This window comes from Neopsephotus bourkii, unplaced genomic scaffold, assembly GCF_033783945.1.
Source record: "Neopsephotus bourkii isolate Nb327-2 ecotype Australia unplaced genomic scaffold, CSIRO-AGI_Nbou_v1 NB_1642, whole genome shotgun sequence".
NCBI classification, from domain to species: domain Eukaryota; kingdom Metazoa; phylum Chordata; class Aves; order Psittaciformes; family Psittacidae; genus Neopsephotus; species Neopsephotus bourkii.
In genome coordinates, this window is record NW_026902117.1 from 55095 (window position 1) to 76477 (window position 21383).

Genomic DNA, 21383 nt, shown 5'->3' on the forward strand with positions numbered 1-21383 from the left:
TGAAGTCCCATTCAGCCGTTAACCCTCCTATCAAAGAAACTGCACAAGAAGGCACTCAGGAGCCTGCTGAAGGGAGTGAAGAAAAAGCAGGAGCCAAAAGAAGAAAGAATTTTGTCCCAAAAGTAAGTGATTGAATTGATGCATTGTTCTGTCAGAAAGGCTTTTAAGTCAAAATTGTATTGCCAGGTTTTTACTTACATATTTTAATAGGGTTTTACTGTTGTAATTGCCTTGCTCTTGCTTCTTTTCAGGTGTACTTGCAGTAATATATTTGTCCTTTTAAGTAATATGTACGTCTGTATATATACAGGCGTCCATATAGTAATATTTTTGCATTCCTTTTAAGATGCTATACATGTTCTTGAAAATTCATTACTGGTCTGTGATTCTCAGACTTGAGCTTACAGTAACTTAGGCTAATTTCCTACAGTACTTCCTAGTCAGGAGAAGGTAGAAATGATCACTAAGATTTGGCTTGAAGTTTTCCTTTCTGGTTTTGAAGACTTTAACACCATAGACAGATATGACTGTCTTTTTCAGTTACGAGGGTTTTTTGTTGAAAATCCTAACAAAGCATAAGGTAGTCTGGACTGAAGGAGTGCTGCAGTGTATCTGCCTGAACAGATTGTAAGAATCAGTTATAAATAGGCCATATTCCTACTGGACTAATTAGGATATAAATGGCTCTAAAGGATTTCATAGCTGTATCACTGGATTCTTGAGTCACGAAAATATCTGTGAGTAATTGGCATACAGTAGTTTATACAGAGTTCAGCTTTTCTGCTTTGTAAATGTCTGCATACCTTAAATACTTCTGAAGCAAGATTGTGTTATCTTAAGTCTATTGTATTCACAGTAAGAAAACACACTTGAGTCTGAAACAGCTCACTGATACTGTACATAGTTCATACTGTAAGGGGTGAATCTTCTTAGCTTACTGTACATTTAGTGATACTAGTGTAACATACTGGTTTGAACTTTCTCTGTCCTTTAATGCTTTGGTTTGTTCATGTGGGTTTATTTCTCTTATGGTGTGGAACAGATGTGTGTCATCTCTTCTTCGTTTTTTTCTAAAGAAAATAGAATTCTAAAATGGCAGAAATTTTGCAGATGGGGCTGATATATTCATGGTATTTATTTCTAACTCATTTCTGGAAATTACTATTGTACAGGATGAGCAGTGCCCTTAAGTGTCAAACTATTTTGAATAGACTTGCCTTGATTCTGACTGTTTTTGTTTTGATGGTTTGCCAAGTTTCAGTGTAGGTTTTCTAGCCAGGTGTAGTTGGCTGTCCTTCAGTATTGATTTACAGTTGCAAATGAAAAATTTGTAACGTGTTGGATACATGCTGGATAGTCACTAGGTAGCATTATGTAGGATTAGTTAGAAATGTGAACTTATTACTAGTAGCTGTAATAGCTTATTTTTTCAAGAGGAAAAAAAGACCTTTTAGTGGAGAAAAATTGCACTGGTAGTACATAGATATATAGATTTTAACCTGGACTGGTGCGTCGGTTTGCTTCACTGTGAATTTATGCAGCAAGCAGTGTAAGCTAGTGGGAATGGCTGTGATATAAGCTTCACGTTTCTCATGGAAAATGCTTTCAGCCTATCCTGAGCTGGCACTGTGAAAGAGAAACAGGAAGACATAAGAGACATTTAAACACAAAGATTGAATGGAAGATCCTGAATAGGTCTTTTTACATGGATTCTGTAATAAGTGTTAATCAGTTTAAGGCAAAATGTGGAGCAGATTTACTCCTTCTGATCCCAATGTAGCAGTAACATTAAGTGGTCATTGTTCTCTAGTTTCCTGTGGGTTTGGTGTACCTTTTACCCTTCTGTCTTAAAGTTGTAATCTGTAAAAAGACTCCGTGATACGACATGTCTTCAAGTAATTAGGAGCATTGCCTCACAGCCTTGTGCCTGAGTTGCTTTGGTCAGTGTTGAAATTTGAGAACTGCAGCTGCATTAAAAAGGAATTTCACTGAAGGTGCTTGAAGATCCTTGCAGGTGGGACAATGCAATAACATTAAAGTTGAGAGAACAAACCGAAGATCTGAAAAATGTGCATACATAGGCTGCAGGGAAATGTTGGTTGTTTTCAAGTAAATTATTACAAACTTGATTTTTCAAATCTTAATTGCTCATCTAAAATGCAGACTAGTATTTTAAGCTTAAAAAAAAAACCCAACAAAACAGGAAAAAAAGGCACAGATTAGACGACACCAATTATCACTAATTGCTATCTCATAAAGCAACTTGTTTGTGGTCTGGTTACTACATTGTCTTTGTTTAGTAGAATGATATTCTAAATTGTGTGTGATCTGTGACTTGGATATCCATCTGTGTGTAATAGATAAACAGTGATCCAGATGAATCTAGGGTGTTTGCATGAACACTTACAAGTACTCATGTAGTGTGATATAGTGAATAAGTGTAGTTATGTTATCATGAAAACAAAGTGAAATTTAAGTTCCACTGTAGTACATTGCTGTATTTTGACTTGTTTTGACAACAGTCTGCAGTTGTGTACTGGAGAAAGGTGATCCTGCCTTAGGCTCTTAAGGTGTATTAAGAAACAAATGTATCTACAGACTTAAACTATTTTAAGTGAAAAGCAACCTAGTGGTTATTAGTGTGTTCTCTTTTCAATATGAAATACTTTTTAATGCATTTTTTAACTCTGTGTTGCCTCCCTTTGCAGTTATCACTTAAAGAGGATAATAACTTGCCTACAGAAGCTGAAACAGAAGAAAAGAAGCTGGATACTTTGAAGGAAGATGATCTACCTCCTGAAAAAAACAGTAACAAAGAAGTAGGTGAAAGCTTTTTCTGTGTGCCAGAGAGCATCTTGATATTACATTGAGTGACATAAATCTAGTATCGAGTACTAAGAAGCAACCGTTACTACTGTGGCAGTCTCAGGAGCTGTTTAATGATGTAAAACTTCCTATGTATTCACTTACATTTGTACCTCTCATTGAAGCTAACAGGAACTGAAGCTTTCATCAGAGAGAAAAATTTTAATCTGGCTTGTCTGTGAGTTCAATTAAAACATGCCTACATATTTATTTAAAACTGAATATTACTTGGTACTTTTTTCTTTCAGAAAAAAAAACCCTGATTACCATGTAATCAGGATTTTAACAATTTAAGAGCAGGAGGTGTCTTCCTATGTATTACAGGTTCTTCTCTAAATTATGTGCTAGAGCCTTCATTGGGGAAAAAAAGCTTAGAATCATGCAAGGTACATCTTTGTTTTGCTAACACTTAGCACTGTTTTTAATCTTCACAGGATGTGGTGAAAACAAATGATGCTTCTCATCCTAAAGTAGCTAGAAGAGGAAGAAAAAGAAAGGTAATAATACGTTTAATTCACCATACTGGAAATTTTGGATGTGATGATATTGGATATTATTTCCTTTAATGACAGATTTTGCATACGTTGAAGTGCTTGACACCCTCCTTTCCCCTTTCAAATGGCTGAAAGATTTATAGGAATGAAAGTTTTCCCTGAGAGTGTTCCACAGGTCTTAATTCCGTCTGATCTTAACATAGAGTAGGGAGTTCCCATCTTTTCCCAAACAGTCCACTGCAGGTTAGAGAAAACAAGACACAAACTGTTGCTAGACCACCTTTTTTCTCTTTTTTTTTTTTTTTAATATAAATAGTTTATTTTAAAAGTCTGAAAATTTCTTCTGACATACTCATCACACTGAGCTACTTCTATCAAGACATGTCCTTTCTTAAGAGGTTGTGATTTTTGTGGTCTCTTCAACCTGGGAAAAAATTTACTTAATTTTGAAAGAGGCACTTCTAGCTGCTTGCTTGGTGTGCTGCAGCCATCATATTCATGTGGTCTCAGAGCAAGCCGCATCAGGGCACTGATGCAGCTGAAAACTAGGTTAAAGTGGGGAAAATCTTTAATTTGAAACCATTTAACTTGTCACATTAGTGCTGACAGCAGGGATGCAATGAATGCAAAGTAGCTGTGACCTTGGTGTGTTTGTCAGAGGTAAGTTCCATCACAAAGAAAGGTAGGTATATGTTTAGGTGGTCTTACAAAAATGTCTCGAATATTCAAAAAATACAATTTAAAGTATACCTTACTTAGAAAAGTAAGTTTTATGAGAATCTAAAATAAAATTCAAAGAAAGCTTTGGTCTGAAACAACATTCTTGAAATTCTCGAAAAAATGTCTGTGACTATGCATATTTGTGATTTCAGCTTGTAAATAGGAGAGAATTCCCACAGTTGATGCAGACACACAAAGAAGATCTCATTCTTTTCTTTGTCAAAAACCACTCAAATCATATGGTTGTGGTGTGTTTTGTTTTAGAGGCTTTAGGGCTTTTTTTTGCATCATAAGGCACTGCAGGCCTAAAAAAGTTTTCCTGTCAGTTTACCAGCTTTAGCTGAAAGACTTTTGTTTGGCATGTGCTCTGTGCATTTGCATTGCTATAGGCTGTTGCTGAACAGAAAAACTGTATTTCAAGGGATGTGGTATATGCTTGTAGGTTAGAAGAGAGTTGGCTATGCAGTTATATGACATTGAATGTGTTTCTTACTTGCCTTAAGAAACACGGTGTTTTCTTTTATTGGGATTGTAAGAACACATTCTAGCAGGTGTTTTTCTGTCTTCATTTAAACTTCTGTTGGCTGGTGTAAAGCACAGTTAATAAGAGAGATGTACCTCTGCTCTGTTCTAGATAGAAGCCTGTCTCTGTTTTTTCAAATTAGCTTTTATTATAGGTTCCCACAAAGAACATGAAGATAAATATGTATTTGTCCTTAACTTTTCTCTTGCTGTTAGCTTGCGCTCCTACATCCAGGACACTAAGCTCTCTGAATATTTTTTCCAGTTGGAATTTTTCTCAGTTCTTTTTATCTGGATGGCATGTTTCTGCAGGGAGATACGTATCCTTTCATTAAGATTTTTCTTTCGTCTTAAGTTCTGTCTGTCTCTACACATGCCTCCCTCCACCAAATGGCTTTGTAGATTAAGATAGTTGTCTAGTTAGTGCAGTTCAGCGTACAGTTTTTTTCACTGTGAGTAATTGGCTATAGAACTAGAAGCAGGTGGATTGTTTGTTCCTTTTTTTTTTTTTTTTTGTTCTGAGTATCTTCATCTACTGACTTGACACTTTAATGCAGCTGGAGAAGATGAGAGCGCCTAAAACAGGAGTATTTGTATATGGGCAGGGGAAATATTAACTGCTTAAAACTGGGTTTTGGAATGCTGTTATGGTGATCTCGAAAATACTTACAAATAATCTTTCTCCTTTGTTGTATCAAGATAGTTTGTTTTGAAGATTAATGGGCTGGTTGAAATTGCGTAAAATATATGAATGAATGGGTAGCGATGGTATGTAGATGGGGAAATTAGTAACATTGCTAACGAACTTATCTTTTTCATGTGTAGAAGCAATAGCACAATTTCTAAAAGTTTAAAACTTGTTTGAGAAAGTAATTGATGAATTGGCACCCTGTGATTTTTTCACTTGTGAAATTCTTTCTTCAAATTAGGCTGAGAAAAAACCTGAAGCTGAGGAAGTGGCAGCAGTGGCAACAGCAGGAGGAGCAGTGACAACAGCAGCTCCTGGGCCAGCGTCTCCAAAAGTAAGCCCCAAGAGAGGAAGACCATCAGGTAACTTCAAAAGACAGATTTATTTCTTTTCATCACAGAAATATCTTGGAATCATTCAGAGAGCTATCACTTTCCCCTGAAGTACTACAGAGTATATTCTCATGCTAAATGCAGTCTTTGCTAAACACCTTATCTCAAACTAGTGAATTTAGAACGTAAATGGATTTAAGTTGTTAGCATTAATGCTCAGTCCTCTAAATAAGACAAATTTTTGAGTACAAGTATCACCTTTAGGAAAGCTTCCTTCATAGAATGCTACTAAACTATAAATATACAATAAGAGATCTTTGTGCATTTTTGCTCCATTAAGACCTTAATGGAGGTACCGTTAAAGGTCTATGAAATACTTTGTGTTAGAATATCCATAAAACGGAAGAGAACTGGGGGAATACAAAGCCTGCAGGTGGAACTCACAGGACAGTGAAAACAAAGAGCTGGAGAGACTACTGTAAAGTTTCAAGGCAGTCTGTGTAGATTGGTAGACAAATGAAAAGAAGGTTTAACTGCCTTTTTTTTTGCGTGGGGTTTTTTTGTTTTTCCACATGTGTAATTAGAACCATTCGATAATTCTCCAGTGCTTGTTTCTTTCAAAGTAGCAATGATCTAATTCATTGGAATTTTTTTGTAAGCTTGCAGATATTCTTGAGCTAATCATTAATGACTTCATCAGAAAACAGTTCTTGCAGCAATTAAGTACATTGTATGAGCATCTAGTCTGGAAAACAAGTAATATATACTTACCTGCATCTGCTGATGATACGAAAGTAAATTTTAGGAAATGCAACCACAATACACTGGACTTTATTACTTTTGCCTTGGAAGCTGTGAGGAAACCCAGTATTATTTCAGTTCCTCCTCTCACCCTCCATTTCATTACATGTACTAAATGTACATTTTTAATATTTGTGTGGGAGTTTTTTTGCAGTTCTTTCAGTTTTTGCTGTCTGTGAGAGCAGGCAAGGATCTGTAAGAGATGCTTTCATCTCCTGTATAAAATACCTTTTTGTAAAATGTACTGTGCAGCCTTTTCTGATGTTGATGTGATGCGGGCGTCTCTTGCTTAACAGCGCTCCATGGTAACTTGAACCAGAGTTTAAAAAGCAAGTATGAGGTTTCCTAACCACATGTTCACTGTCATGTCAGACCAGTATTTAAAGGATATAAGTGCAAGAAAGGCAGATAAACTATTTGTCTTACTTTTAACAATAAAGTGAGTCTGAGGAAATAGAAAAGTTTGCTCTGTACTGTAGTGTGGTGGTAGAGCTTTTTAACAGTGGTTTGTTATCAAGAAAAGCAATGGAAGCCCTATGATACATCTAAAAGTAATGTAAAAAAGTGATGGAAGCCCTCATGATACATCTAAAAGGCAAACAGACTGCGTAAATGTGGACACTAAACTACTTCTTTCCACTGTTTAAGTTTAGTCTTTCCCATTCTCTAACTTGAGGCTTGTTTACACTAGTTATGCAAAACATAGGAACAAATCCTAATTGCACAGAGGGCAAAACCCACAAGAACTGCAAGTTGGAGCCTGTGGCTAAAAAGGCCACCAAATTTTTGAATTTACCAATCAGCTAAAAAGCCTCTAATTTTTCAAAGATATCTTGAATTTTGTCTAATAACAAAGTTAGGTTGTACGTTTTGATTTAAGTGTAACTTCTGTCTGTTGAGCACAAGTCTTTCCTTACATATGAGGAGCATATGGTGGCTGTGGACTAACCTGTTATTTCTATATAAATATTAGCTTCTGAAGTAAAGGTTCCAAAACCAAGAGGGAGACCCAAGTTGGTGAAACCATCTTGTCTGTCAGAGAATAACTCGTGAGTTGTTCTGTTTTGTTTCTTAATGTAAAGCTTCTTCATTGTATATAGTATTGTTCCTTATGTTAAGACTTCATAACTAGTACTGAGTTCCTGACAGATTTTTTTTTGCCCCTTTAGTATTTAGTATGAGTTACTGTTTACATTGATTTTTGTTATTCACAGCTCAAGTAATAGATAATTCAAGGTAGTACATTTCTGGAACAAAAGAAGATTAACTTTCCTAATCAGTAAAATCTGTGTACAATTCCATACAGAATTGTATTATGCTGAATGAAAAGGAAAAGGTACTTACTAAGGGAAAAGACAGAATATATAAAATGAAAATACTGAATTCTTTTGTATTTTTGTTTCAGGAATCCGTTCTAATAGAATTCCAGCACCGTTTTTACCTTCTTCATTTCTTGTGTCAAATCCTCAGTGGTTCTAATAACTGAGGGAGGGGCTGAGCATTAGTGTAATTTTCCATAGATAAACAGATGCACAGTTTCAGTGTATCTACACTTCAAATAAGCATATGTCATAAAGCCAGTTTATAGTGTATGTGCTCTTGGTCCTGCAGAAGAAACTTATGTGTGGGAAGAACGGAGCATTAAATTCTTGGGTTTGGTTCATACACGTAGATTAATGTTAGCTTCATTAGCGCCTCTTTAAGAAGAATGTGATGTTTTAATGTTTTAAACTCACTGTAGGCAATGGATACAATGTCTAAATCTGCTCATGTTTTAGTGTTGAGGATGAGAAGCCAAAGAAAAAAGGTCTGGAAGACAAGCTCAAAAAGCAAGGGAAAAAAGATGAGGAAAGTCAGAAGGAAGAGGAGAAATCAAAGAAAGAATTTGACAAAAAGGAAGGAAAGAAAGAAGCTGAACCAAAAAGGAAGAATGCTGCAAAAGTGGGTTCTGCACCTGCCTCTGATTCTGAGGGTGATGGAGAAGAACAAGAAAGTGACAAGGTATAGTTTTGCTTTCCTGATACATTTACTGTAGGGGAAAGTAGTATCTGAAGATCTTTCTTTAAGTTAATGCTTGACCTTGGTGTAAAGGTTGGAGACCTGTGTGTGGTTAATATAGATACACAGAATAAAAGTTGCAGAACTTCATTTTGTCAAGTAAGTCAGGAACTCATTTCATATTATCTAAGCATCTTTTCTAGAATACTTTTCTTCTAATGAAGGATCTAAATGTAGCAGTTTTTTTTGTCAAAAGGCTTTTTCTATCTATGTTCCTTATAATGCAGACTTTTATTCCTTGGGTATACCCAAGAACATTTGGCTTGAAATCAGGTTTTTGAAAGGTATAAAGCTGCTCCTAGCAAGTCATTGGAATGTCTTCATTTTTCTGGTGCATAGGATATTGCCTTCTATTAGAAAGGGAGAAAGAACTAAAGAAATTCAGAGCTAACCAACATGTGGAGATCTTCTATTTCGTTGCAGGGAAAGTCAGCTTGTGTGAGGTTGTATCTCAGAGCAGAATTGCTTTGAAGATGGTGTATATAGTTTATCTGTTACAGAAACAATTATTTAATAATATTGATTTTTCTCTTTCCAATCCTAAAACCTCAAATAAAAACAGAAGAAAAAAGGGGGAAGAAGCTTGCAGACAACTCATAGAAAAAATGTTGTAAAAGGCCAACATGAAAGAGAAGCAGCAGAAAAAAAACGTAAGCAAGAGGAACAGACAGAATCTGAATTGTGAGTATGTTTTAACGTGTGATGTCTGCAAGTTTTCGGTAAGATTTGGATCCATTAGACTGAGAACTGGTAGGATGTATTAGTCCATAGTTACGGATTTTTGATCATGTTGTGGAATGCATAAGGTTACCTGGAAAACATTTCCTTCTCTGTCTGGCTGCTGAAGCTCGTGTTGTAAGACAGAACAAGGGAAAAAATTAAGAATTACTCTACTGTAGCACTGCAAAGCCATTAGAGGGATACTGGGAGCAGTCTGCATTTGGCAGATAAATTACCACAAATGAATCGTGTGAGATCCTGCCAGAAACCGAGGGGGAGGGAGGAGGAGCTATGGGACAGTAGGAATGAATCCGACTCGTTCTCAAGAGCTGTTCTGCCAATGAGTGAAGAAGCTGCCACCATGAGAGCGTGATGATCATGTCCCCTGGGGTGGGGGGGGCCGTGAGGCAAAAGAAGGGAAGTGCAAGGTAACAGTTCAGAGATAAAGGGGTAGAACAATGGTCCTCTTCGCCATTTGCACAAGAAAATTCTATTTTTCACGTTCATTAACAAGAATTAGTGTGGGGGTTTTTATTCTCTAGCTCTTCCTTCTCTTCTTCCTGTCACTCCTCTGGAAACATAACATAATTACTCTACTTGCCTATAGCAAACCTAAGCATTTCCAACTCCAGAGATACTAAACTACTCTCAGCATCTTTGCAGCATAATAGATCACTAAATCTGACATAGGCTGATGATTTCTGCAATCAAACTGTCATATACTGATTTGGTTGTAACAGTCAAGCCTCTGCTTTTAAATAGCAGTAATTTTATGCATTGGAGGGATGTGTAGAGCTTTGTTTCAGTAAGATAAAGGAGTAGTAGCTAATGAATGCATAATGAATTCAATTATAGCTGATAACTAATACCACAAAACTCAATACTGATTAAAAAGTAGAAAGATTTCTTTTTGTGCTGTCTTCGGGTTCCTCTGCTAATACACTGAATATAGGCTGATAGCCCTTTTTTTTTATTACTTTTCTCATCATCATAGTTTCTGTTTTCTGGTCTTTGTGGCTACTTTATTAGCACTTATGTAAGTCTTAATACTGGTGCTTTATACACCATTGCGTATATACACACGGTTTACATGTACCGTTTAAATGGTGTGGGCTTATGCTGCTTGAAGTAAAATAGTCATACACACTTTAAAACTGTTGATTCTGTAACTGAGTAGAGTATGAAAGGAGAATGGAAGATGACAGGCATGCCTGCCTGGATACTTTATGGGTGCATGTTACTCTGAAGGAGGAAAATTAGTTACAGAATATTTAGTTATGGTGTGCTGAAATATGTAAATTCTAAAAGCCTTCAGTAAGACAAGACTTGAGGAACTGCTAAACAGGGGTTCACAGTCTTCTCTGAATAGAGTTCAAAAGCTTGGTTGAAAGACTTCTGTCTCTCTTCATGCTGACTGAGAGGGAGAAAAGTTTTTGCTCTGTTTTTCTTGAGCTCCAGCTTTATTTTTAGTGACAGAACTAGAGAAAGAACCAGGAGATTTCAATTAACTTGTAATAAGTCTTTTTTGTTGTTCTTTTATAATTTTTAGCTTCAATAATATTTAAATCATAGATACATTTATGGTCAGTTGTAGGATACTTACACAGTTATAATTAATTGTATGAGAGATTATGTAAGAACTGATTATGACTAATTGATCTCTTGATAATTCCCTGTGGTAATGTCAAATAGTTTTAGTCTTCTCCATCATAATAAAAAAATTTTCTTTCTCCATAAGTTATTCCATACAATGCCATTTAACCGATTTGTACATGCAACCAAAACAAAATACAGTTTGGAAATGTGACTTGTTTTTAAAACACTTTATCTGCTGCTTCTGGGCAAAACTGTCAGTATGGAGGATTTATCAGCAGTATCTCAGCTAAATAATCTTGTTAACTTATTTCAGTCTTTGAAAACCAGAACTTGACTTTTTGTGGTTTTGCATGCTAGTACCTCAAAACATCACATCTTCTCTAAAAATTAGGGGAGGGAAGATGAAAAAGCAGATTTTATGACATTATGAAAACACTTTAATGTTTTTGATAGGCAGAATAAAGAAGAAGGCAAGAAAGCAGAAGTTAAGAAGATGGAGAAGAAGAGAGGTTAGTTTAGCTTCTTTGGACTGCTTTTTGGTTATCTTAAATTTTGAACAAAATTATCTGCCAGCGTAGGACAATTTACTGCTGGGGTGTCTGTGGGATCTCAGTCAGAGATGTTTGATCCATGACTGTCCTTCAGGTCTGTGAAACAGCGCATTCTTGTTCTTACTATGCTTGTTCTTTCTTCAGTGCATGAGAACAAGTCTTTGCTATTCCCATTTTACTGTTATTCAAGCTAATAAACCTTGATGATCCCTTCTGGTTATGAACAAGATACAAAAGTCCTTATTCTTTGAACCAAATCTCTTCAGTTCTTCATTTTTTCCTTTCTGTCTCCTCACAACACAATAATCTGAGGGACCTTTTGGAAGTACTTCGGTACTACCTCTTACTAAGCAGGAGGCTTCCTAAGCAAGAGGCTTTGATTCAGATTAGTCTAGCCTTGTCTACTAAACCACTCTTGCAAACTGACCTTCATAGGGATAAATCATTCCTTTTTTAGTGCTCCCATCTTTAAGGACAATCCAAACCACTGGCTGTAATTTGTAGTATAGTGCAGATCCAGTGACAAGGACTCCAACCAAACCAGTATTGGTGAGGAGTAGAAGTTACCGAACCCGTTGAAGAAGAATTGGACTTGAAGGAGACTCCGTTTGCTTGCAGCATTTTTCAGAATACATACCACTTGTGTATTGAAAAAAAATCCAAACAGCCATTCAGCATCAGAATTGGAGACAGACATGTTCATGCATCAGTCACTCCTCCTGGAGCATGTGTACTGGGAACATTTTATTTGGATGGATTTGTACTCTTAACTTGAATTATGTCCAATTTACTGAAAACAAACCCATCAATTGTGTCCAGTCATTAAAGGTTTTCTAGCTTTTAACTCTTAGTGTTTAGTGAAACTTCTAACCTGGCCCACAGGTAGAGGGTGACAGCTGTATACTGAAATAGAAAATTATGTTCAGTTTGTAACTCCTAAGGAGAAAACCGTGGGTTGCTGATAGTGTTCTGTTTTAAAGAGCTGTGTACTTTGTTTCTAATGGTAAGCCCTGTGGTTTGTTTATGTGTGCACTTGCAGTATTATCTGATGTGGAGTGCCTTCCCATATTTTTCTGCATTCTATGTGAAGTTCGTAGAAAGGTTTCTGTAAAAACAGACCTCATGTGATTATCAAATATTCAGGCATGCTATTTCTAATCTTCAGAAACATCAATGGATTCTAGGCTTCAAAGGATACATGCAGAAATTAAGAACTCATTGAAAATTGATAATCTTGTAAGTATATACTTTTTAACTGATTTATGTGTATAATTATGGTAGGAAATACTTGATACTTGGCATGTGTGTTTGTCTTTAATTATACTGAGAATGAATGGAATTTTGTCAGTTTGAAAGATAACTGCTGCCTAAATGAGGTTACTAGGGACATTAAAAGATCAAAGTCAGCAAGAAAAAATTGTTTTGTTTGAAAATACTGCATAATAAATTATTTACCTGAAACATTCAAATAGAATTCTGTCAAATGAAGCATCTGTGCTAGCTAAGCCTGAGCCATGCAGCAGCACCAGAAAGGCACAGTGACGGTAGCACTGGCACACTCTCTGAAGGAAAGGGAAGGATTGAACCATCCTGGTGTCTGCTTGAAGGGGCAAAATGGGGATTATACAGCAATCCAGGACCGTTCTGGAGCATGATAACTTCCGAACACATCAGTACTTCTGGGTGTACTCCATAGTCTGTCATTTATCAGACTTAACTGAGAAACAAAGATAAAGTACAGTATATTAACTGAAATCCACTTAAGGTGCTTTGCTACCCTTTCAGTGGCAGGTCATGTGGGAAAAATCATGTATGGAAAAGGCTGATGATAGAGAATAGCTTCAAGCACAAAAGTACTACAATTGTGAAAACAGTATAAAGCTCCAGTTTGTATTTTGAAAGTGTAAAATTATTTTTTTAAATTGCCTTGTGTTAGGGAAGTATCTGAAAGGCAGCTGTTGGTCGTTTTTAATTGCCAGTTTGACTGTACAGGTAGTTCCAAAGCTAGGCACATAGTCAAGCTTAGGATATTATAGCAAGGTATCCCTGCACAAGGAAATTAATTTAGTATGGCTAATTAAAGACTATTAACATGTAAGTTAAGTTTTCAAACTATCTTGTTTATGTACAGGATGTGAACAGATGTATTGAGGCTCTTGATGAGCTTGCATCCCTTCAAGTCACAATGCAACAAGCTCAGAAACATACAGAGATGATTCTGACTCTAAAGAAGGTGAGATCTGCAGTGTTAATCAGAGTACCCTGTGTTTTCTTAAATTAGTATCAGCACTATTTGTGCTCCAATTTGTAATGGGTACAAATTGGAGCACAAGAGGTTCCACTTAAACCTGAGAAGAAACTTCTTCTCAGTGAGGGTGATGGAACACTGGAACAGGCTGCCCAGGGAGGTTGTGGAATCTCCTTCTTTGGAGACATTCAAAACCCGCCTGGACACGTTCCTGTGTAACCTTATCTAGGTGTTCCTGCTCCGGCAGGGGGATTGGACTAGATGATCTTTTGAGGTCCCTTCCAATCTCTAACCTACTGTGATACTGTGATACTGTGATATTTACTACTGGAGTACTGTGTCCAGTTCTGGTCCCCCCAGTTCAAGAATGGTGCAAACAAGCACTAGAGGGTCCAAAGAAGGTCCATGAAGATGATCAAAGGGCTGGAGAACCTCCCCTGCAAGGAAAGACTGAAGGCGTTAAGTCTTTCTTCCTGGAGAAGTCTTAGGGAGGGAGGGTTTATCACCGTATTCCATCACCTAAGGGATAGCTACAAAGAGGATGGAGGCTCTCCCTCCCTTCACAAGGAGCCACATGGAGAAGACAAGGAGCAGTAGGTACAAGTTGCAGTGGGAGAGGTTTTATCTCAATAGAAAATTTGTTTTTACAGTGAGTTCAATCTTGCACTGAAACAAGCTCCCCGGGGACATGGTGGAGTCCCCATCACTGGAATATTTAAAGCTGCAGTTGGACAGGATGCTTGATAACTTCATGCAGGCTCCTCCTACAAGGGCTGTTGAAACATTGAAACAGATGATGTTTGGAGGTCTCTTTTAACCTGGGCTGTTCTATGATTCTGTGATACGTCAGAGAGTGTAGAAGACCATGATCTCATTTTAGGTTAAATGAAGACTTTCATCTAGCACATGATGAAATTACATGGGTAAATTCCTAAGTGGAGCTAATGATTTTATTACTTTGATTTCAGATACGGAAATTCAAAGTTAGCCAGGTTATCATGGAGAAATCTACAATGCTGTATAACAAGTTCAAGACCATGTTTCTGGTTGGGGAAGGAGATTCTGTTCTTTCCCAAGTATTAAATAAATCACTTGCTGAGCAGAAGCAGCACGAAGAAGCCAACAAAACCAAAGAACAGTGGAAGAAAGGAGGAAACAAAAAAATGGAAAAGGAAAAGGACCAAACAGGTAAGTCACTGTTGCTTTTAGCTTCTTGTCAAATAAAAGACCTGGTCTCCATTGATTTTTTATTTTATTTTTTTTTGAGCCAGCTTAAAGAAAACTGTTGATAGAGGAATTGTACCCATCTGCATATCTGACATAGTCAGGATAACTATAACAAACTTTTAAGTTCAAGGGTTCTTGTTTTCTGTGGCTATTTTACCTTTATTGCCTGAAGACAGAGGCTTTTGCAAGAATTTATTTTAGTGTTCTTGTACTTTGTAAATTTTCTAACTTTTTTACCTTGTGGAATTTAAAAACACAAATTAAGTAGAATAGCAAAGCACCTTCTGTTCCTGAAGTAGTCTTCTGGTGCCTAGACATCCAACTTTGCTTTAACTGCTTAATCTCCTTCACTAGCTTCTTCCTGTATCATACATACAACTATGTGTAGCAGTAGCTTTTAACTACTTACATACTATGTCTGTGATGCAGCTTTAATAGTTCAGTGTAACAGTAAAGAAACAATCATCATTTAAGGGAGAATAGATCTTTATACCCTTAGTAGTACTATGGCAGATTAAACATGAGCACTTGCACAAGTACAGCATGATTTCGAAAGCCTTCCAGAGTAAGAATGCTCTGCAATAACTTAGATCAGTTATTAAAAGAAAAAAAAGCAAAAGAAATACAGAAAATAGATACCTGCATTTTTAAATAGAGGAACAAAATGAGAGAAACAGTGCGAAGCTGTGTGGCAAATGAATTTATATCCTTGAAGATGCAGAAATTCTATCCACCTTGATCTCCACACACACTGGAAAGAAATTACATTTACTTTGAACTTGAATCCTGGGGTCGTTTCACGAAATAGTTTAAGAGTCACACCAGCTGGGTCTGGAATAAACAAATTACTGTAACTGTGGTGATGGAGGATGACGAGGATTCAGAATAACCGCAGTTGAAATGCCACTGTATTTGTAACTGCTAAGAAAGCAAGGAAGATAAGATCCAACCATTTTGTGGTGAGGGAAGTATGTATGATATAGTAGAGGTTCCCTGCAGGTATTTCCCTAACCCAGTGATCAACACAGCTAATAACATTTCAGTGAAGGTACTCCACATAAGATTAACACTAAACTTCAAAAGAACACCCTGAAATACCATATTGTTGCCTACTCAAATGGAGAATGGTAGTAAGTTTTATGAGAGTAGGGGGATATTTTGTGGAAGTGGGGTTTTCTTTATTTGCTGCAAAGAGAAATTTGGGTTCCTTAAGTTCGTGCTTTTGCCTTTTTAAAAAGGCAAACTACTTAAAAAAGTAGTTTAAAAACTACTGAACTCTCACTGTCTCTACAAAGCACAGTTGCAGCAGGTTGTACTTCAGCTGAAGTACAGCTTCAGACTGTCTGCTTCATAACATAATTAGAATGTCATCTCACAGTGATCTTGTTTGGGTTTAGCATCTCTTAGCCTGGAGGTACTCGGGTGAGAGTGTCTGTCTGGTTTTGCTGAATTGTTGTTTGAGGTTGTTTTTTTTTCTGTACATGGTAGTTTAATGGAGGATTGGCAGTTTTTTGTAAACCTGTAACTTCAAGTAAAATGGGACTGACTTAGTGACATTCCTTGGTAATTCACTCAAAAGTCACTGGTTTGTAATACCAGAGCAAGACATGTGTTAATTATAGAAATCTTAAAACGAGTTAAATATTCCTGCTTTGATTTCACAAAGTACAGCTTGCACATACTGCTTTGTTTTCCTGCTTGACAGTCGCATGCTGTAACTTAACACTTTTGCTCTATTTTACAGATAATGTTTGTCATGTCTTGGTTATAGGCATATATGTTAAGAATTGAAAGTAAACAAAAATCCATGGAACTAGTAACTCTTCCAATTATCCCCCAAAATTGTCTGACCAGGTTAGAGTGGAAAATGCAGTTTGTTCCTGAAGTATAGTCAGAATATATAAAAATATTAGTCCTGTTACCTGTAGCCTGGCAAGCACAAGAAGAACTTGAAATTGCATGGAATATATACCGTTTATTTTCCCATTGTTAAAATTTTGGAATGAAGCTCACTGCATGGAACTTTTTGAGGTTGAAGTTGTATAAGTTACTGCTTTCTGTATTGTTTCAGCTGCTGAGCATCAAGGTGAGGGGAAAACATTTATAGTGCTTGAGTTGGTAAAGGTAAATTATTTCAGGCTTTTTGTAGCACAGCTTGTGCTGCCTGCAGTACTGTTTTCTTTTCCTGCCCTTTCATTTTAAAGGTCCAAAGGTTCTGAATGGAGGGTCTGAAGCTCAAGACACCAGCCAGTCACAACAAACTGGAGAAAAGGCTGAGGACAAGAAAGATAGGCATGAAGTTGGCAGTAAGAAAAAGTGAGTTAATAACCTTACTGAGCTAAGGATCTGTTCTGCTCTAGCAAAATGTAAAACAGAACAGCAGTAGATTAAATTTACTTAACCATGCTGAGGTACTGTTTTCTTTACAGAGTTTTCTCTCAACTTCAGAGGATGATAATAGCATATGAATCTTCTGATAAGGTTTTCAATGAGCATTTTTAAAGGTGCTTCACTCACTGCTACAATGAGACTTTAAAAAATGCCATGGTATTCTGCTAGGAGAGAACCTGCATGTCACATGGTGAAACAGGGCAAAGTATAAGCTTTTTGCTGTATTTCAGACTATTTAATGCTGTTAAGTTGCAAGGAAAGAAGCCTTGAGCCAAGTCTTACAGAAACGAATGGGATTTATCAAGTTTTTGTTAAATCATATATCCTAACCAATAGTCAAGCCATCTTAATTAGTGTTCTATAGTGTACCTATAGATTTGCCCAAAAGCAGGTAAACTGCAAGCTTGAACTTTTAGACTGGTGAAATCTCAGGACTGTGAACACTTCAGAGAGGTTGATGCATTTACGTTCTCTGTAAGGATGATTGAATTGTCAGGAGGTGTAGGTACTTAAACCTTAACCTCACTGAAAAATACGGGTTTGCAAAGAACAAGTAATGAATCTCTTGTGAAATATGAGAAGTACTTAATAGAATTCAGTACACAATGAGGAAAAGGCCTACGATTGTCCTTGAGCTGAATTGGTTCGTTGAAGTACCACTTTGTTTTGACTGAGTACTTCTGCAGCTGTACTTATTGAAGGAAGCTCTCTATCCATCACAGTCTTCATGCAGGCCAGGAGGAAGTGCAGTTGCCTGGTGTCACAGCTTAACCCAGCTGGTAACTCACACCACGCAGCCATTCACTCACCACCCCTTTTGTCCCCCTGGGTGGAAATCAGGAGACCTGGTGTTCTCTTGGCTGCCTGCTAAGTTAAAACTGTGCAAGTAAGTTGAATATTGACTGCTGTTTACAGTGAGGTAAAATTGAACAGAACAAACCAAAAAATCCCATGCAGATGAAAATGAATGCAGTATTTGCTGAGAGGCAGCCTCAGAGCTGCTGATTACACAGCTTTCAGAAGTGACATTTGGGAGTCATTTTGTCTGAAAAGTGTGGGAACATAATGAAGGCACAAGCATAGGTTTCTGGTACAGGTTACATAGTTTAGCATGCTGCTTAAATAGGTTATTTGGCCAGGTCACGCCATGGTACTAAGAAGGGGCAAACCCCAAGTTATTTGAAATTGCTAGCAAAGCAGTAGCAATAGAATATACTTGACAAAGTATTTAAAAATACCTGACTACTAAACTGGTTCTCCAAGGTAGAATTTTTTTCATGCCCTGCTCCTTTCCTTGCTCCTGCAGAACATGACCAACATGAGGATTATTGAGTGGCAGAGACAGTCTCAGTCTGATTGTTCTTTGTGATTTAAAAGAATTAGGAATATTTGGGTGTATACATGGCACCTCAATGGACATTGGTCAGAAGAAACTCAAGGCAGATACTTCAGATAGTTGTGCAACATGCTTGGTAAAGGCTGTTGACTATAAAAATTGTTTCAATCAAACAACTTTGAGGCAAGACAATTTATATTCTTAAAACTTCAGTAGCTGTGATTGTATCTGTAAAACCTCCAAGTATATATCCTCCACGAATGAGGTAGTGGGGGTGTTATGAAAATTCTGCCTTGGCCATGATCTGATTTAATTACTTTTTTATTACAATTCATTGATATTGAGAGGCAATAAGCAAGCAGCACTGGGTGCGCCAGGAAGTCTCCACTCCACCCAAGACGCACACCGAGATTTCTGGGGTACAGTCTCTTATACTCCTCGATTTTGGGTTTCAACCAATCCTGTCGTCTCCTTCACCCGAATATCGACATGGTTCCTTTTCATTGTTCTCCTCCTGTTGCTGGGGGCTTATCTTTGGGTGATGAAACTTCTTAAAAAGTCATTGAATTCCTTGGCAATACATTAACAGGGAATGTCTGTCACAAGCTTAACCACCATCTTAGCCCCCTCAATTCCATTTCTTATATAGTTACATACTGAATACACAAGTTTCACCTCATCCCGTAACAGAATGTATCCCTTTATTACCTAACCCCCTTAAGGCATTCAAGCAGTTAAACAAAACACCCTCTGTAATTAGCAAAACATTTGAGACATTCAAGTAGTTAAACAAAGTACCCCTTAAAGTAACAAAGACTTTGATTAGGAAGGATTATTCCTTTGTTCCTTCTTTTCTTTCATCAGGAACTTCCATCTTAATCTGATCATTCCTATACATTCTACACATGATTTTCGATTCCTCCCAAAGTGCAATGATGACAAGGACTCCTAAGTTTCTGACACGAATCATTCCTAGATATCTCACAGGGGTGTCATATTCTGCTAAAAAATATGTCTTGAATTGTGTGTGGTGTTTGCTACAGCCTTCAACTCGACACTCCAGCCCATTCTTCCACTTTCCTAAGCAAAGAAACAAGCCCACTTTATGAGTTACTTTTGTGTTGCTGCTTGAGTGCAGTTGTACTCATTGCTGCCTCTCAGCTGTAGATGCCTCTTGCAAATACCCTACATGTTAAGAAATGCATCCACATACCTGTACTAAATTCAAGCAAGCTACAGACTGGTGTCTGTCCATCAGACAAACTTCCTTTTCTTCAGTATCTTTCATACATTTTTATTTGCAGCATTCTGTTTCTTAGAAGGGAGAAACCAGTAACCAATCTAAGTTACGAGCACATGGTCAATGTTCAAAGCAGGATGGTACTTAAGAAATGCTGGAAGACAGCAGTTGTTTACCATAATACTTTTCAAGTGATTGATTGGCACTTAAGAACATCTTTCTGTTCTCATTTGGTAAAAATACATACTGCTTCCAGAGGATTATTCACAGCTACTAAGCAAAGTTACAATTGATAGGGTACATTACACAGGAGTGCTTCTCCCTGTGCTGATCAGCAGAGCAGGGAGGACTGTCTGAATGGAACAGAGACAGACTTCCTAAGGACTGCCTTTCACAGCTAGTCACATACATCAGTGTGATTGATGTTAATTGCTGCCTGCTTAGATTTGTATCTGGGTGGTAGGGCAGTTGCCTTAAGAAAACAGCTGGCACCTCCGTGTGCTTCTGACCTTCAGGCTCCATCTACTGCTGCATGTGCATCAGCATCACTGCACAAGTGTGTCTGGAGTAAGTCTTGCTCCCTGCATTTTTACATGGTCATTGATGCTGCTTTATTTTGTTTCTAGGAGGTGTGGTGAAGAGAGAGAGCTTGAAAAGCCAGCAAAGGATCCTGCCTTTGGAAGCAAATGATACCAGTCCTGTCTTTTTTTTGAAATACACATTAAAGAGGATTGTTAAGTTTTGCATTTGAACTCGATAGACTGCTGAAAGTTCTAAGTAATTTTATAAGCATAGTATTTTGAAGTTAAATTTTGTGGAATAGAAGTCTCTTTTAATCATGGTTTAAAAGTATTTAAACACTTTTGCCGATAGTTTTGCCCAGTATTAACAGGCAACACATTTCGATAGATGAAAATTGGTTAGAAGACAAATGCTTACATGTTACAGGACTTAGAGTGGTAGTATATTTTTACCTGACTACTGTGTTGTCTAGGTAACAGCAGGGAGAAGTGTAAATACTTTTAACTGCCCACCTGCTTCATTTGTATAAAACTTGTCTTCCTTCCTATGATACTGACCTCTGTTTGTGCATAGTTTTTCAACTCTTGTTGGGATGTCTTTTCACTGTGTTTTGTAGGAGTTGGAAGCAGCTTTTTTATAGCTGTTAAAATGTTAATGTACGAGTTAAGTATACTTAATCACCTTTTTTAAAGAAGTTTAGCTCTGTTCTTGCAAACTTGTTGTGCCAATTTACTGCAGTGTGACTTTATGGTATGCTTTTGGTATAATAAGTATACTAGAAAGAAACATAGTGCTCCTGCAGAGCCTGTAGGATTCACATTGGTTAGAACAGTCTAAAACACTTCATGAAACTAAAGAATTTTAAATCGATAAGGTTTATATAGACAGAAACATCTAGAGGAATGACAGCCGTCTGGGTGTAGTTCTACTTTGGTTTTATTGCCTTGGCATTAACTTGGGGATTTTGAACTTGCATTTAGCAGAAACACTGGTGGAGTATGTTAAGAACAACTCCTAAAGGCACAAAAGGGAAACGTAACAGCTATAACGTCTTCTGAAAAGTCTTTCTTGA

At 37.2% G+C, this 21383-nt stretch overlaps 1 protein-coding gene across 1 annotated transcript in view; it reads left to right on the forward strand.

The window, feature by feature from the left end:
* Nucleotides 1-20820, forward strand: part of PSIP1 (PC4 and SRSF1 interacting protein 1) — a 29992-nt gene extending 9172 nt beyond the window's left edge. Inside the window, exons 4-16 of the mRNA XM_061374670.1 lie at nucleotides 6-122; nucleotides 2709-2819; nucleotides 3300-3362; nucleotides 5531-5651; nucleotides 7396-7471; nucleotides 8201-8423; nucleotides 9043-9161; nucleotides 11250-11305; nucleotides 12513-12583; nucleotides 13479-13580; nucleotides 14564-14783; nucleotides 17027-17138; nucleotides 20416-20820. Coding sequence (XP_061230654.1) covers nucleotides 6-122; nucleotides 2709-2819; nucleotides 3300-3362; nucleotides 5531-5651; nucleotides 7396-7471; nucleotides 8201-8423; nucleotides 9043-9161; nucleotides 11250-11305; nucleotides 12513-12583; nucleotides 13479-13580; nucleotides 14564-14783; nucleotides 17027-17138; nucleotides 20416-20479 — 1455 coding nt within the window. The 3' untranslated portion in view covers nucleotides 20480-20820. The remainder of the gene's footprint in view (nucleotides 1-5; nucleotides 123-2708; nucleotides 2820-3299; nucleotides 3363-5530; nucleotides 5652-7395; nucleotides 7472-8200; nucleotides 8424-9042; nucleotides 9162-11249; nucleotides 11306-12512; nucleotides 12584-13478; nucleotides 13581-14563; nucleotides 14784-17026; nucleotides 17139-20415) is intronic.
* Nucleotides 20821-21383: the final 563 nt, after the last annotated feature.